This window comes from Rhinatrema bivittatum, chromosome 1 (assembly GCF_901001135.1).
Source record: "Rhinatrema bivittatum chromosome 1, aRhiBiv1.1, whole genome shotgun sequence".
Lineage (NCBI taxonomy): Eukaryota > Metazoa > Chordata > Amphibia > Gymnophiona > Rhinatrematidae > Rhinatrema > Rhinatrema bivittatum.
The window spans coordinates 312,178,440-312,195,395 of record NC_042615.1 but is presented as its reverse complement, the minus strand read 5'-3'; the positions used below and the strand labels follow the sequence as shown (position 1 = coordinate 312,195,395).

The 16,956-nt window shown below is 37.5% G+C and overlaps 1 protein-coding gene across 7 annotated transcripts in view; it reads left to right on the top strand.

Annotated features, from left to right (window-relative positions):
- RAP1GDS1 (Rap1 GTPase-GDP dissociation stimulator 1) overlaps window positions 1-16,956 on the top strand; it is a 225,233-nt gene that overhangs the window by 194,529 nt on the left and 13,748 nt on the right. For all 7 annotated transcript variants that reach the window (XM_029597452.1, XM_029597458.1, XM_029597461.1 and 4 more), the window contains 3 exons: window positions 7,496-7,635; window positions 11,102-11,228; window positions 15,074-15,202. In XM_029597452.1, the coding sequence (XP_029453312.1) occupies window positions 7,496-7,635; window positions 11,102-11,228; window positions 15,074-15,202 (396 nt within the window). The remainder of the gene's footprint in view (window positions 1-7,495; window positions 7,636-11,101; window positions 11,229-15,073; window positions 15,203-16,956) is intronic.

The following is a 16,956-nucleotide window of genomic DNA, read 5'->3' as shown; positions in this document are numbered from 1 at the left end:
TTATTTGACTGTTATGTTCTTTATATTGCCTAGGAATATTTGTTAGGCAACTCATAAATTCCATAATTAAAACATTGAATAAAGGACTACAGGAAGATCTATGAACATAGCAATAGATACTTTTATGTCAGTTCTTCAAAGCTGCTGTTTAATTTAGACAATAAATCATTGTTCTACTGTATTATTAATTCTTGCCCTCAATATTTGGAGCATAATTAGAATGCTAATTTGTCGATGGAACCCAAGGGTATACTCTTTCATAATTTTAAAGCCTCATTTGTTATGACATGTAGACCACAATGTGAGCCCACGTAGTTATGGAACCCTAAGAATAAACGAGGAACACTTGCATGGTAGAAATGTTAAGAAATAGTAGTAGCAATTTAAGCTCTTTATAAATGCTTAGGAAAAATTGTAGATAGATTTGCTGTTCATTTTTATGGTGGTGTCATATTGGATACAAGATAATTTCCATATTCTTATTTAACATCATGCTTATAGTTTGGGCTCAGTTTTATAGGCTTCATTATTATGCTTTCCGTGTTTATTTTTAGTTCCATAAATGTGGTTGCCAAATTGTCTGGTTCCATATTTTTGTATTAATTTACACTTTAATTTTTTAACTCATAAAGCAAGCAAACTTTGTTACAGAAACATTGTAACAAACTCAAATGAAACATTTAGGAAAGCATTATAAATCCAGATTGTCAATTACCCTCAATAAACAATTTGGGGGTAAAGGGTGGTTTGTAAGAGATAACCAGAAACATTGAAGAAATAACATGTATGGTTCACAAGCCAACCAAGAAAGTGGAATGTAAACGTGGTATAGCCTGTGCTAATTATAGATCAACTAAACATCAACCCTATCTGCCACTGGAATAGAACTTGGATAACTTTTGAGCATCTAAAAAAAAGCTGTTTAACTGAGGCAAAGGAAACACATTTAATATTGCTATATTTAATCAAACATTTACAAGAATAATGTAAAATAAAGGAAGCACCTAGAGCTCAGCATATTTTTAAATGATATCCATGTCAAATGCTTCTACTCAGCTAAAAGTAAATATCAACTTTCCAGTTTAAGGTTATCATGAGGGAAAAATGTTCCAGAAATAAGAATTTATTCTTAATATTTTTTTTGTAGTTTTTCACTTTTTTCCTGAACCATAATAGCTACCTCTGATTGTGGGCTTTCATGATATTCACAATTTATTTATTTATACAGTTTTTATATACCGTTGCACAGAAACAAATTCTATCTCCGCGGTTTACTGAATACATTTAACTAAGAACATTAAGAAAGGAATAAAATACATAATAAAATATTCAAATATAAATAACTATAAAAAACTGAGTAAGAACTAAAAATTCTAGAAGCTACATTTTTAAAGGGATATAGTAGAAAGGGGATCTACCCAAAATGGTGCAGACTCTATCCCATAAGCTCTATGAAGTGAGACTTTAGGCCTAATTACAGTTGAGACAAGAGGGATAGATATATTAATATTCAACACAAGAAATGCCATACTGGGTCAGACCAAAGGTCATCAAGCCCAGCATCCTGTCTCCGATAGTAGCCAACCCAGGTCTCGAGTCACAATCTCAAAGAATAGGTCCAGTTCTTTTTGTTCATAACCAGGGGTAAGTGGTGGCTTTCCTAAGTCTACATGGCTAATAGTGTCCCTATGAACTTTTTTTCCAGGAACTTGTCTATACCATTTTTAAATCCAGCTACCCTAACTGCGTTCACCATATCCTCTGTAAATAAATTCCACAGTTTAAATGTGTGCTGGATGAAAAATATACTTCAGTTTATTTTAAAAATGCTACGTATTAGCTTCTGGTGTGTCCTCTAATACTATTAGGGTAAATAATGGTTCCCTATTACCCATTCCACCCCACTCATTATTTTGTAGACCACTTCCTTATCTCTTCTCAAGCTATCTTTTCTCTAAGCTGAAGAGCCCTAGCCAATTTAGCCTTTCCTCATAGGAGAGCCTTTCCCTCCCTTTTATCATTTTGGTTGCACTTCTCTGTATCTTTCCTAGTTGTACTGTATCTTTTTCTTATTATGAGATGACCACAACCACACAAACAGGTGGATTTTTAAAGATGTGCCAATTTTATAACATGCGCGTCATAAAATTCGATACCTGGCACACATGAGTGCCTGATTTATATCTGTTTGGGTGGGTCATGACTCGTGTGCATAAGGGGGGGGTGATTTTTATTTTTTAAGTGCAGCGATGCAAACAGCATATTCACAGTTCCCTCCCAGTTCGCTCCAATTAATTGCTTTTGCTGACTGCCACTGTGCACTAAGCCGAGGATTTCAAAGTATTGTCCACAGTGACTCCCAAGATCTTTTTCCTGGGTGGTGACACCTAATACAGAATGCAGCATTTTGTAACTAATTTTGATTGCTCTTCCCTATATGTATCACTTTGCATTTGTCCACATTAAATCTTATCTGCCATTTAGATGCCCAGTCCCCCAGAGTTGTAAAGTCTTCTTGTGTTCCTCATAATTTACTTGTGAATGATTTTGTCTCATCTGCAAATTTGTTCCCCTCACTCATCACTCTTTTTTCCAGATCATTTATAAATATATAGCTCCAGTTCCAGTACAGATCCCTGGGGCACTCCACTGTTTACCTTTTTTCCATTGAAAGAAATGACCATTCAGTCCTACTCTCTTTTCCTTTGTCAGTTACCAGTCCATAATAGGAAAATATTCCCTTCTATCATATGATTTTTTAAATATCTGGTAAGCCTCTCATGAGAGATTTGGTCAAATGCCTTTTGAAAATCTATATAACACTATATCAACCAACTCACCCTTGTATGAATGTTTAACTTCAAAAAAAAAAAACCAAAAAAACCTAACATTTGTAAGACTTCCCTTTGCTAAATCCATGTTGGTTCTCCCCCGTTAATCAAGATGGCCGGTAGTTTTGTTCTTCAGAATAGTTTCTACATCTGACATCAAGCTCACCAATCTATAGTTTCCTGGATCACCCTTGGAACTGTTTTTAAAAATGGGTATTTTGTTGTCCAACCTCCAATCCTCAGGTGCATAGCTGATTTGAATGAGAAGTAAAAGATTATTAGTAGTAAGCTTTCAATTTCATTTTTTAATTCTTTCAGAAATCTGGCTGTATACCATTCGGTCTATGAGATTTATTACTCTTTTGTCAGTTTGTTGTATTACATCATCCCAATTCACTGTGATTTGCTTCAGTTCCCGTAAATCTTACCCTCAAAGAATGTGTCCAATGTGGATATCTCCCCAAAACCCTTCTCAGTAAAACCTGAAGCACAGAATTCATTTAGTTTTCTGCTTTTTCTTCGACTTCCTTGAGTGCCCCTTTTATTCCTTGTTCATCTAGTAATTCATCCATTTCCATAACAGGCTTCCTGTTAGATATATTTGATAAAGATTTTATTTTCATTTTTGCTGCCTCTCTAGAAATTTTTTTTAAATTCTCTTTTGGCCTGCCTTATTTTTTATTTTAATTAAATTTAAAAAAATTGTCATCGCCTATAATGAAGAAAATCAAGCTAAGCAAATCACACCTTAACATATAACAAAATCACAACAGGTTTTGAAGTAAAAATTCAAAACTCTACCTCAAAGAAAATAAATTTAGAATCTGGTGTGCCCCAAGGGTCTTCACTGTCTCCTCCGTTGTTTAACATCTATATGTTACCAATCTGCCATCTGCTAGCAGGGATGGGCCTGACCTACTTCATTTTTGCTGACAATATTCAGTTTCTGGAACCGATTTACGATTCCGTTGAAAAAGTGCTCAAAACAATCTCCATGTACCTATCAGTAATAAAAAAAAAAAAAAAAAAACACAAAAAAAAAAACCTTACTAAATCACATGAAACTTCATATTCAATGTAAACAAAACAAATATTATTCCTGGATAGAAAAATGGTTACAGACAAAATCCCACCTCTCAAAGTTGATGACTCCCATACTGAAATCAAATTAACAACTTTCACCAGGGATCTTGGTATTTTCTTGGACACTGAACTCAATTTGATAAAACATATTGCCCTTAAAGTGAAAGACTGTTACCATAAATTAACCCTGAGGTGCCTAAAACCATGGGGCTAGATTTTAAAACCCTTTTATTTTGTATAGGCCGCTGATGCGAGCAAAGCCCTGGGGCTTCGTAAAAGAGGCGGGAGGGGGCGTGTCCAGGGGCGTGTTGGCAGTCTGGGGGCATGGCGATGGTTCAGGGGCGGGCCAAGAGGGCGGTCCCGAGTCCCCCGGCACTGCGGCCTGTGCCGGGGGATGCCGAGGCGCGTGCAGGTTACGCCTGCTTTAGGCAGGCGTAACTTGCACAACAAAAGGTAGGGGGGATTTAGGTAGGGCTGGGGAAGGTGGAGGCCGCGGAAGGAAAGTTCCCTCCGAGACCGCTGAATTTCCTTCAGAGGGAATGGAGGCAGGCTGCGCGGCGCGCGCAGGCTGCCGATTTTGCGCAGCCTTGCGCGCACCGACCCCAGATTTTATAAGATCTACCTCATAACTATTAATTACTTCAGGATCGTACTACAACTGTTAATCTTTCCCAATACAGACTACTGTAACTCCATGCTACTTGGCCTACCCGCCTCTTCACTGCATCCATTACAGGTTCTACAGAATTCAGCGAGAAGACTATTGACAGGGAAAAAGAAAATCGATCACATTACACCTGTACTGATTTCCCTACACTGGCTCCCAGTAAAATAGCGCATTGAATTTAAAGTACTGTTTACTGCATAAGATCATTAACGGTGAGCAAACAGACTGGCTAAATGCAGCAATCAGGCTACATGTCTCAGAAAGAAATCTCCGTTCTGTCAGTCGGGGCCTATTAATTCCTTCCATAAGAACGACCCATTTATGCGACGTTCGAAACAGAGCAATTTCCCTAGCAGGCCCCAAAATTTGGAACTCGTTACCATTACCCCTATGTACACAACCCAATTCCAAATTATTTAGGTCAAACTTGTAAACCTGGCTCTTCACTAAAGCATTTGAAGAATCACTCCAAGACAGGAACTGAAAGCTATCAGAAACATACCCACTCCCTATGACCACCAGCCAATTTTAGTTTTTTTTTTTTAATAAGTTTTAATTTATTTTTTACTGTGAAACTACCACATTATTATTGTTTTAACAAGTTTTTAAATTCTTGTTTCAGAAATAATTGTATCATCTAATATTTTATTATTTGTAAATCGTTATGGTGTGACCGAATGACGGTATATAAAATCAATAAAATAAATAAATGCAAAATTAAATTAAACACTTTATTAAAAAATAGTGCTTTAAGCTGTTTCCTAAAAAGTTTCAGGTCAAACAATCGCAACAGAATGGGCAGATCATTCCCATTCATGCCTTAGCATGAATGGGAATGATCCGCCTGGGCGGCGGATTCCCGAGAAAGACAGGCCCGGGGATTCGCCGCCCAGGCCGGCCCAGGACACATCACGTGGTCTGCCGAGTGCGGCCGCGCACGGCAGACCACGTGACTGAAGTGACCGGCCCATCGGGGGATGCCCGATCCCCCGATAGGCCAATCCGTCCCTGGTAGTACTTTACATCTAAATTGCCAGTGCTTTCACTCTTTTCTATTTTTTTTTTTTTAATTTGGATCCACTTTCCAGGTCTTAAAAGATTTTTGTCTTCAATAGCCTCTCTCCCCTCACCATTTAACCATGCTGGCAGTCGTTTAGTCATCTTTCTAACTTTTCTAATGCATGGAATGCATCTTGTCTGGTCTTCCAGGATACTGTGGTTTGAACAATGTCCAGGCCACATGCAAACTTTTAAGCTTTGCAACTGTTCCTTTTAGTGGTTTCTTAGTAAGTTCCTCATTTTATCATAGTCTCCTTGTTTCAAGTTAAATGCTACTGCAAGTAGCTTTTTTTTTTAAATGTTCTCCTTTCAATGATCATGTTACATCTTGATTCAAGTTATGATCACTATTGCAGAGGGAGCCCTTTCACCATTACCTCTTACACCAAATCCTGCATTATAGTGAGGATTAGATCTAGAGTATTATCTTCTCTTTGGTTCCAGGGCCTGCTAGAACCATTCTAATACTCATTTTTCAGTGGAAATGAAGTTTCAAAACAAAGGTCCATGGTATCCACATGAAAAGAGAGAAAGTTGAGAAAATATGTGCAGAAAGAGTAAATGTATAGAACAGCCTTCCATTTGAGGGAATAGTGAAGGCATAAACACACGCTCAGTATATTTTTAAATCTTTTTACAGTTAGAAAAACTAACTAGCACATTTTTTCCTTTTACTCTATTATATATAAAATAAATTTTAGCAATCTAGGTTTTTAAAAACTAGCTAAAATTGTTCATGCAAAAGTCACTTTTCAAAGATCACTTTCTCTTTGAGAATTGCATCCAGAATTTAAAAAAAAAAAAGTTTTTAAAAAAAACTCACAGAATTTTTCTTATTCTAAGCCTTTTTTCCTTTCAGTTGCAATTATATAGGCTGTTGCACTCATTCTAACACAATTAGCACACTAACTTGCATACCACAAACTTGCTGCATGCATACAAAAGCTTTTAAGTATATGCACACCTTTTATCTATTCCAACAAATATGAAATCACCAAGGACACATTAGGAAGCATAACTCATCTACATCGACTACTCATAGCACTGATTTTCAATCCGATCTTAAGCACACAATTTGCTGAACATGCGTTTTGCACATCTTCATACCAAATGCAACAAATCTATTTTTAAGTCATCACTCATATGCTCTATCTATAGCCCAACACAAAAAGTCATATATGAACTGTCACTACTTACTAGATACATGAACAATGTAACACTTTTTTTTTTTATTCATAGACAAATACATTTGTCTACTGCTTCTTGTATAGTGGCTTATGGAATGGTAAGACAAGCGCATATGACTAGGCTTCTGTAAGATCCTATATTTACTGCTCTTTTGAGGGCCTGGTGTCTACTCTTCCAGCTAGAGAAAGCTGTATGTTATGGTAGGATTGTGGAAGAAACAGACAATACAAGAAAACAAGTACTTAAACTAATTTTTAAACCATAGCTATTAAAGTGCAGGTCATCTTAACCAACATAGATACAGAGAAGGAGAGAAATCTGAGAGTGACAGCCTGTAACCCATCACATCCGATCACGTAGCATAATGAAACAAAAAATGAACATTTTCTTTCTCCCCTAAAGTAAGAGGTGATAAACATGCTCATCAACAGAAATTGTCATACAAGCTCAGTGTATTTCTGCTGCCAGATGTTCAAAGTTTCTCTGAGATGCAGGGCCCTGAGCTATGGTGTTTTGGGTTTTTTTAATATAGGATGTGATATTTATTAGCCAAAGTTCATGAATATTTTTCATGTCAAGTCCCAGATTTAGGTGAATGAAACCCAACATGCTTGTTGAAATTGAACTTGAAAAGCTTTACTTTATTATTTTAATTTTTATTATATAGCTGAAGCTGCTGAACAGCTCGGAAAAAATGTGAAACTGGTTGAGCGCTTGGTGGAATGGTGTGATGCCAAAGATCATGCGGGTGTGATGGGGGAATCAAACAGACTGCTCTCTGCTCTTATTCGACACAGCAAATCAAAGGTCGGTTATTTGTACCTTATGGATTTTTTTTTGGTTTAAGAAAACAAAAAATAGCTGTATCTAAAAGAAGAGAATATAATCATGTTGTGACCTTTATTTTGGTTTAAGACCATTGATTACACAGTTTTATTTTGTGAATTATTTTTTTGTGGTTTCTTATTGCTTAGTAGTGGTGGAAGCATGCTGCAAGTGACAAATGCTTGAGCAGGAATCTTAGATGCAGGCTAAAGTGGCACACTCCAGAGAGGAACAGAAAAAGAAGGAAATAAGTGCCAAAGAATAAGAGAGTAGAACTTTGAGGATGTGGAATGGAAGGAAACGGCACAGCTTGGTAGAGGGTTGGTGCAATGGGAGGGGAAATGAGGACAACCGATCCACACTGCAGGATATATTTTTTTTAATCGGACTATGTATACCATCAATATCAAGCCTCCCTTTTTACCAACTCCTATTCTTTGCCATGCTTTCCTCTCTAGGGAATTCATTTCTTCAAAGATAGAAATAGCTAATAAGTTGTCATGTGTCTGGTTGAAATTGACTTTTCACAAGTTAGAGTATGCACACAGCTTTAATGCCACTGGGTGGTAGTAGTAATTCTAATACAGACAAATGACAGGAATCCAGAAATTGAACCAAGTGATCGTGGGAAATGGTGTTCAATGCACTTAAACGTAGCATTCAAACTGTGTAAGGGACAATAGATATAGAAACGTCTAAAGAACACTCCAGTCTTTTTTTTTTTTTTTCTGTATACCTTTTCGTGCTTGTGGAAATGCATGTCTTCGCAATAAAAATGATTTTGCAAAAAAAAAAACCCACTCCAGTCTACCTGATAAAATATTTCCCAATTTTCTTTTAACTTACTAAATTACGCGTAAATTTTAAATTGTGAATGCATGTATTGCAGCATGAGAAAAAATACCTCATTTTATAAATTACTCAAGTAATATTTAAAATACTGTTGCCACATGTACTTCTACATCCTTTACCTGCGTATCTTGTGTGCTTAGAGGGGGAGAGAGAGAGAGCACCTCTATATAGGGTCAGTCTGATACTCTATATATAGGTACCACTCTAGAAGAGCACTTTGTAACAACATTCACCCCGATTCAGACACATTCAGAGGTATTCATAGTAAAATTGACATAATTAAAGGCCTTATAAGTGATAAAGTCTAACAGAAATTGATTTGTACACTGCAATGCTAGCTGCATTGTACAACTCTACTCCTTTCATCACTTATAAAGACTATAATTTTTACTGATATCAATTTTACTATGAATACCTCTGAATGTGTCTGAATCGGGGTGAATGTTACAAAGTGCTCCTCTAGAGTGGCACCTATATATAGAGTATCAGACTGACACTCTTTCCCACCTCCCACCCAGGCTCCTGCGCCTCCATAAGGAACAAAGTTATGCAGGCAACATAAGCGTGTTGCCTTTGCAAAATTTGTGTTTACACGTGGCAGTCTTGAGACCTCACCCTCTTCCACCTCCTTATTCTGTAAGTGTGCCCTGACTGGCTTTGTAAAATTTACGTTTCTCGCACACAGACCTCATACACACGTATGTGGCTGGTACTGTAAAATCCAGTGAAATGATTCATTTATGTGAGAACTTGTAAACTCCTGCATTCTAAATTCTGAGAGGTGGAAGTAATCATTGTCCCAACAACTCCTTTAAGCACTGAGAAGCTAAATCTATTCATGGAGAGAGAAAATATTTAATAGTGTTTGCTGTAATGACACTTAGGGGGTTGAGAATCTGTTATAGTACAGAGCTTGAAGGAGCCCCTTCTGACCAGACATACACACACAAAAATCACATGACCTATCAGTGCGACTCTTAGAATATTACCTTCAGTGAACTACCATTGCAGTCTGTAACACAGAGATGCCTTTGTGACCTCTGCTGAGTAGGAAATAAAGCATACTTGACTGCTCTGCAGTAAAGAGCTTATGCTGCACATTGAATTTGTCTCCTCACTTTCTCTCTTTAGACAGGTCACCTCCAGAAATTTTCCACAATACTGGCAATTTCCTCTTAGATACACCTAAACTTTCCCTTTGTAATCTATTCCTACTGAATCTGGAATAGCCTGAATATGACCAATTCAGTGTGCCCAGAAAGTGAATCGGTTTATAGTGCCAGAGTTATCCCTTTCTGCAAAATATTTTTTCAGATTTTGGCATTTCACATAGGTTTTCCATAAAAGGCTAGCTGAAACATTTTACAAAAAGGCAAATTATGCAAAATGTTTGGTAAATATTTCATGAAAGAAAAAATGTACTTTTCACTTAGGATAATGCATATGTATCCATATGGTCTTGGGGGTTACCTTTCGGTTAGAAAAACTATAGAATATATAGATATAATTTGTTTTGTGATACTTGTCATTGGGATGTGTATTCAGAGAATTATGAGTCACTCCCTGATGAATGAATTGACGACATAGATGTTATATTTCTGGATGAATATTCTGATAATGTACATTAATTTTTTAGTGGATAATTTCAATGACTTTATACTAGCTTTAAAAAAAAAAGGAGAAAAAAAAAGCCTTGCATGTAAATAAAATAAAAGGAATAGTCAAAGGAAACACAAGATCACAGATTCTTAATTAAGAATTCAGTTTACTCAGAAAAGAGGTTTTGTTAAAATATCTGACATAAAATTTCAGCAGCGATATAAAAGAATTAGTTGTGTTTTTAATGTAAATATTAAATGACTCTCTTTTGTAGTTTTATTTAATGCATATTAAGTCATTTTTTAGGGGTCAATATTCAAAGCATTTAGACTTATAACTCACATTGTCCATCCAAATGGCTTGGTTTGAATATTTCCCTTGCTTATCCGGCTAACAGTTAAAGCCTACACTTACAGCATAGGTGCTAAGCAGCACCAGAAGCCGTGGGCCTGGGTCGCGATCCAAGCTAAAAACTAAAGGAAAATAAAGTACTGGGAGGGTATAGGCTTGGGGGGGGTGGGCCGGGAAAATATTAATTTAAGTATAGTCTGTGAGAATGTGCCTGGTGGCAGTATCAGTCCAGTACAGCCAAGCAGTGGACTTAGCATGGGGGACTTTACAGCCAGTATGCTTGCCTTTTTTTTAATGATTAGCCGGTTAAGACTAAAGTTATCCAACTAATTATAGTCTGATAACTATAACCAGCGATATTCAAAAACTGCCTGGTTAGGTTTAAAGTTATCTGAATGCAGTTAGCTGGATAACCTTAATCAGGCATATTCAGTGGGACCTTTCTCCCACTGAATATCCAGTACAAGTTATCCAGCTAACTTCAACCGGATAACTTATCTGCTCAATGTCTTACTGAATATGGCTCCCATATAGTTCATTTTTATCCAATTTGGTATAAAACAGTATTCACCTGAAATAAAACTGGATAACATACCATTTCTGTACCTTTTAATGCACACATTTCATTGCAATTTCTTTATTTTAGGATGTAATTAGGAGTATTGTTCACAGTGGTGGCATCAAGTACTTTGTTACCATGGCAACTAGTGAACATGTAATAATGCAGAATGAAGCACTTGTCGCATTGGGACTAATAGCGGCTTTAGAATTAGGTGAGTTTCTTGAAGGTTATATCTGTTTAATTTTATAATGTTGGCTATTTTTTGATCTATGATTTTCTGTGCATGCTAACATTTTAGGACCACCTCTATACAAAATAGATGAATATTGTTAAAAATGTGTAACGTTGATACTATTACTACATCTTATCACCTCTGTAGTGCTACTCAACATACACAGCACTGTACAAAAACAGACGAGACAGTCCTTTCTCAATAGAGCTTACAGTCTAATTGAGACACATAGGGCGATGTAACGTTGATAAGGAAACATTATACGGTACTGCATTAGAAATATCCAACTGGATAATTAGGAAGAAAGTTGGCATCAGTCAAAGTCTTGTAGATGAAGTGGTTTACTGAGAATGGCCTGCACCAAAAGAATAAGCAATTTAAATGACCGCAAAGGGTGACACAAATGGCATAAGACAAAATGCAGCTGGTGGACTAATGTGGCTTAACAGTACACAACTAATAGGGAAAGAAATTGGAGGTGGCTGGAAGGGACTCCAAACATTCCCAGATGAGGCAGATGCACGATATGTGGGAAGAGTACGGAGAATAGTAACACAAATGCTATCTTACATACCTGAGTCTTTAAATCAGACTTTAAAACAAAAACCTGTTCCCTGTGCTTTTTGCTGCTTTTAAAGCAGATTATTGTGAAAACAATATGGTAATTCAATTTTTTAGTTGTTGCAGCACAGTTTTACAATGGACCATGAAATTGGCATGGATTTTTACATATTTTATGGAATAAGAAAGATAAATGATAAATTTATGTAGAACGTTAGCACATAAAGGGTTTCCTCATAGTATTCATTCACATATATTGACTAAATTGGTGAATGAGATGCTCAATTAAGCTTTTATTTTTCCTTTATTTGCTGCTTTTTTTTTTTTTTTTTTTAAAGTACTGCCATCAGCTCACACACTAGGCAATCAAATTTTATACACTGTTTTCCATGGATTTATGTAACACTTTAATTTACAGACCATCAAGTTTAGTTTAATAGTGATACCATTAATTTCATTCATTGTCTTAATTCAGTAGAAACTCACTGAAAGCAGCATTCTGCCTCTTATGTTTCCTTATGTTTCTTTCAACTAATTTTTCCTTATCTTTCTGGCAACTAAACCTGATGTTGCAAGCATCAGGTTTAGTTGTCAGTGGTTCCTTTTTTTTTTTTTCCAGATGTAGTCCTGGTTCACTCTGCTGCATGCAAGGATATGTAGTTCTTTTTTCTTAGTAAAATAAAACCCTCAAAATACATGTATGTAATGGAGGTAATACCAGGACTGGAGTAATCTATCCTGAAATGGAGCTTACTTTCCAAAATGCAAGCACACATCTGAAACAAGAAGTCCCATACTAAGCCAATGGAGTTTACTTTCCAAAACACATGCATGTAGACAGGGCTAGTGCCAAGGGCATTAGGCGCCCTAAACGGACCTTCTGCCTTGCTAATGGCCCCCCCCCCCCCCCCACGGGTCATGTGAGGGTGGACGGGTCGGTCGCTGTCATAAAATATCCTGCCGGTAGTGGCTGAGCTTCCACTACCGCCGCCACGGCAGAGACTGTCTCTTCTCCAGCACAGGCCGCACCGCTCGGCATGTCAGTCAGTTGCCCCAAGTGCCCGAGCCCTCTATTAATTTATTGCACCGTCGTGAGACCGTCGCTATGCAGCTGGCTCATGCTGCGGCTGCTGACCCTGGCGTCCTAGGCCCCCACCTAGTGCTTTTGCCGGCCCTGCATGTAGTACTCACAAAAAGTCTGTGAACCCCCTAGGATGGGTCTGTATTTTAGCACAGTTTATACTGGGAGTCACCACAAAAGAAAAGGACAGTACGTTGAAATCCTCAGCTCAGTATGCAACAGCAATCAAAAAAAGCAAATAGAATGTTAGGAGTGATCCAAAAAGAAATAGAGAATAAAATGGAAAATAAGATTGTTTTTGTATCTAGCCATGGTTTTCCCCATCTCAAAAAAGGCATAGTGGAACTAGAAAAGGTACAGAGATGGGCAACAAACATGATAAAGGAAATGGAATGGCTTCCCTTTGATGAGAGGCTGTGCATGTTGGGTCTCTTCAGCTTGGAAAAGCTTGCAGACAGCTGGGGAGGAGATATGATAGAAGTTTATAAAATCTTGAGTGGGCTACAACAGGTAACTAAAGGAAGTTGAATTATCCTTTCAAATAATACTAAAACAAGGGGACACTCCATGAACTTAACTAGCAGATATAAAACAACTCGTAGAAAGTACTTTTTTTTTTTTTTTTTTTTTTTTTTACTCAGCCCAGAATCAAACTGTGAAATCTGTTGCCAGAGTATATCAGGGCAACTAGCACAGCAGGGATTAAAAGAGAGATGGGCAAGTTCCTGGAGGAAAAGTCCATCAAACATTATTAATCAGGTAGACCAGCGAAAGCTATTGCTATCCCAAGGAGTAAGTCACAGAAAATAGGTCTGCTTCATGAGATCTCCTGGGTACCTGTGGCCAGGACTGGCCATTGTTGAGAGACAGGATGCTGTGCTTGATGGACCTCAGTCTGACCCACTATGGCATTTCTTATGTTCTTATGTCATAAGGAATAAGCTAATAACATAATTTATTTTGTCAACTCTTTTCATCATGAAGCTACAGCAGATTTCTTTTGTCAAGCTTAGTAGCCTCTGGACTGGAACACATAACTGATCTATGGGGCTGATGTAATAAGCTGTGGTTGACCTGCTGCGGGTTTGTGCATGTGGTATTACGTGCATTTATCTGAGCTAATCTTACATGTGTATGTAATGTGATTAATGCAGAAAAAATTCGTGCTCAAAAAGCCGTGGCTGGTTTAGCATGAGTCCATCCTAATGCCATGCAAAGGAGGCAGTTAACTGTTCATGGACAATGCGGAGAGTTGCGCTAGTGTTAGTGTGGATTTTTTTAAACATGTTTTTTAGTGCCTGGGTCAGGCAGGAGTTAAGTGTAAGCTCGTGTCTGGAGGTCAAAAAATTAAGCAGCAAAATCCAGAAGAGAGATCGGCAAGGAAACAGGCACATGTCAAAAATGCTGAATACTTTTGTAGCCCCCTTCCAAATCTCTGCTGCATTTCCCCAGCTTGCTGGCATCTGCCATTATAGCTCCCACATGGTCAAGGAAGGATCATGAAGGGCTTAGACATTGCATTACCCATCTTCAGTCCAACCTACAGACCGCTAACTCATTACTGTCTTAAAGGGAGGAGGAATAGCCTAGTGGTTAGAACAGTGGGCTTCAAACCAGGAGACCAGGGTTCGAGTCCTGCTGTCGCTCCTTGTGACCTTGGGCAAGTCACTTTACCCTCCATTGCCTCAGGTACAAACTTAGATTGTAAGCCCTCTGGGGATAGGGAAATACCTGCAGTACCTGTATGTAAACCGATGTGATATCTCAGATCGAATGTCGGTATATAAAAATAAATAAATAAAATAAAGGCTTTCAACTGAGAATCAATCATGGGTCCCCACATTAATGTGGGTTTGTGTGCAGTTTATTCAGCATGTGAGTTAGTGCAGATACTGGATTCGTATGATATGAGAGTAATAGAGTAAGAGGGAAAAATTAATATAGGGTGCTATACTCAGTTGCATTTGTAAATCTTCTGTAATCAGCATAGATAGGAATTCTAAAAATGACATAGATATCTGCAATTGACAGCTTTGTAATAGTCAGTTGCTTAATTTCTAGGTGGGGCAGTTTTTCATGGTTTTGCATAACCCAGATTTATAAAAGAAATATAGCTATTCTAATAAAGTTCAGCTAAATGATGTTGATGATCACATTATATAATTCTTTGTTTATATTCCAGGCACGGCTGAAAAGGATTTAGAAAATGCTAAACTAATTCAGGTCCTACATAGACTGCTGTCAGATGAGAGGAGTGCTCCTGAAATCAAGTACAACTCCATGGTGTTGATCTGTGCTGTCATGGCATCTGGTGAGAGATTCCAGTGCTGTTAAAAGCCCTTAATCTAAGTTACTCATCAGTCATCCAGCACACTATTGAAGCCATGAGCATGTGCTGCAAGAGTCTTTCTTGTGCATGTTAGAGATGGGACATCAAGGTGAAAGTGATCAATTTTGAATGCCCAACTTATACAAGAAGAGACACTTGTAAAATTTATTAGCTCATAAATCTTTTAAATTATTTTGCCTGGAGGCAAACTAAAGAAAAATTATTTTCTTTAAGATGTGTTTTTCCAAGAGGATATATTTTAAGGTAATTAGTTATTCTTTTACATGTACAACACAGAAGCTAGCGCCACCTGCTAGACTTATTGAGGTATAAGCTTTTGAAGACAAGAGTCCACTTTGCCAGATGCGTGACACGAAGTGGATCTTGTCCTTAAACGTTTATGCCTCAATAAATCAGTTATTTTAGCAGATGCCACCAGCCTCTGTGGCGTATTGGCTGTATCGAACTAAGGATAGCCACCACTCTGAAAGTTTTATCTTGCTTACAAAACTTGATTTTACAGCTACATTTAATGCTGCAGGGAGCTGGTTTCTGAACTTTGTATCACAGTATGTGCGCATACTGCCCATAGTGAAACACATTCAGTGTCCACACTGAATTTGTTTTCAGAATCCTCACACATGCTGGAAATTTGGGTACTTTGTATATTTGTCTCTTTACATAAACTCACTAATTCAAAGATTTATTCCTATGTATACTGTAAAATTGTGTCAGTTGACTCTAAATTACAGCCCAAGTTTGACAGGCTTCCTCTGGATATTGTGCTTTTTGCCACTAGGCACACTAGCATTAGAATTCCCTCTTTGCAGACATATAGCCCTGCTGAATTTTCACACTTTGTTAAAAACTCAATTAGTTACTACTAACTAGTTATTTCCAGAGCATTGCTAGACATACAGAGGATAACTTTCAAAGACTTGCATATGGGCCCATATTAGCGTGCATATAGCCACATGGAGATCTACGACAGTATTTTATAACCTGTGCGTATGAGGTACATGCATATCATAAATTAAGCTTCAATGCATTGAAACGTGTATTTTTCCTACCAGTTTTATAAACATACACACGTATATTATATCTACAAAAAAATAATAAATTTGACATGCCTGCATAAAACCCTGTTTATGCACAATATCTGTACATTTTAAAACATGCATGTTATTGAAATCACCAGTTTGCTGAAACCAGGTCATCAAGACCCTCCTAGTTCTTAACTCTGAATTTCCCCCATTTCACCCAGACATCCCACCCCACCAATAAACAATAGATGAGTTTGATATCAATTGCGCAAGAGAATTAGCAGCTATAAAACTACGCAAATAAGTTGACAAATGTGTGCGCATATCTCTTTTCTAAAATAGCAACTTGTGTGCGTAGATTTTTGTCCTGCCTTGGAACACCCCTAGACTGCCCCTTTTTTTGACACACAAATGTGCATGCAAACATAAAAAAAACATGAGTTTTGGTTTTGTTTTTTTTTGGGGGGGGTGTAAAACAGGATGTGTGTAAGTACAAGATACTTATTTTATACATGTAACTCCTTTGAAAGTTCACCCCCACACAGCGTTATACAATTACATGTAAGTGATCTCTGTTCTATGGAATTTACAGTCTAGTCAAGGCAAACATATGACAAACAGTCTTCGGGAAATATATTTATTATAGAGAGGCATTTAAGATTTAAAAGCAGCCTCAAAAAGGTGAGTGTTTAG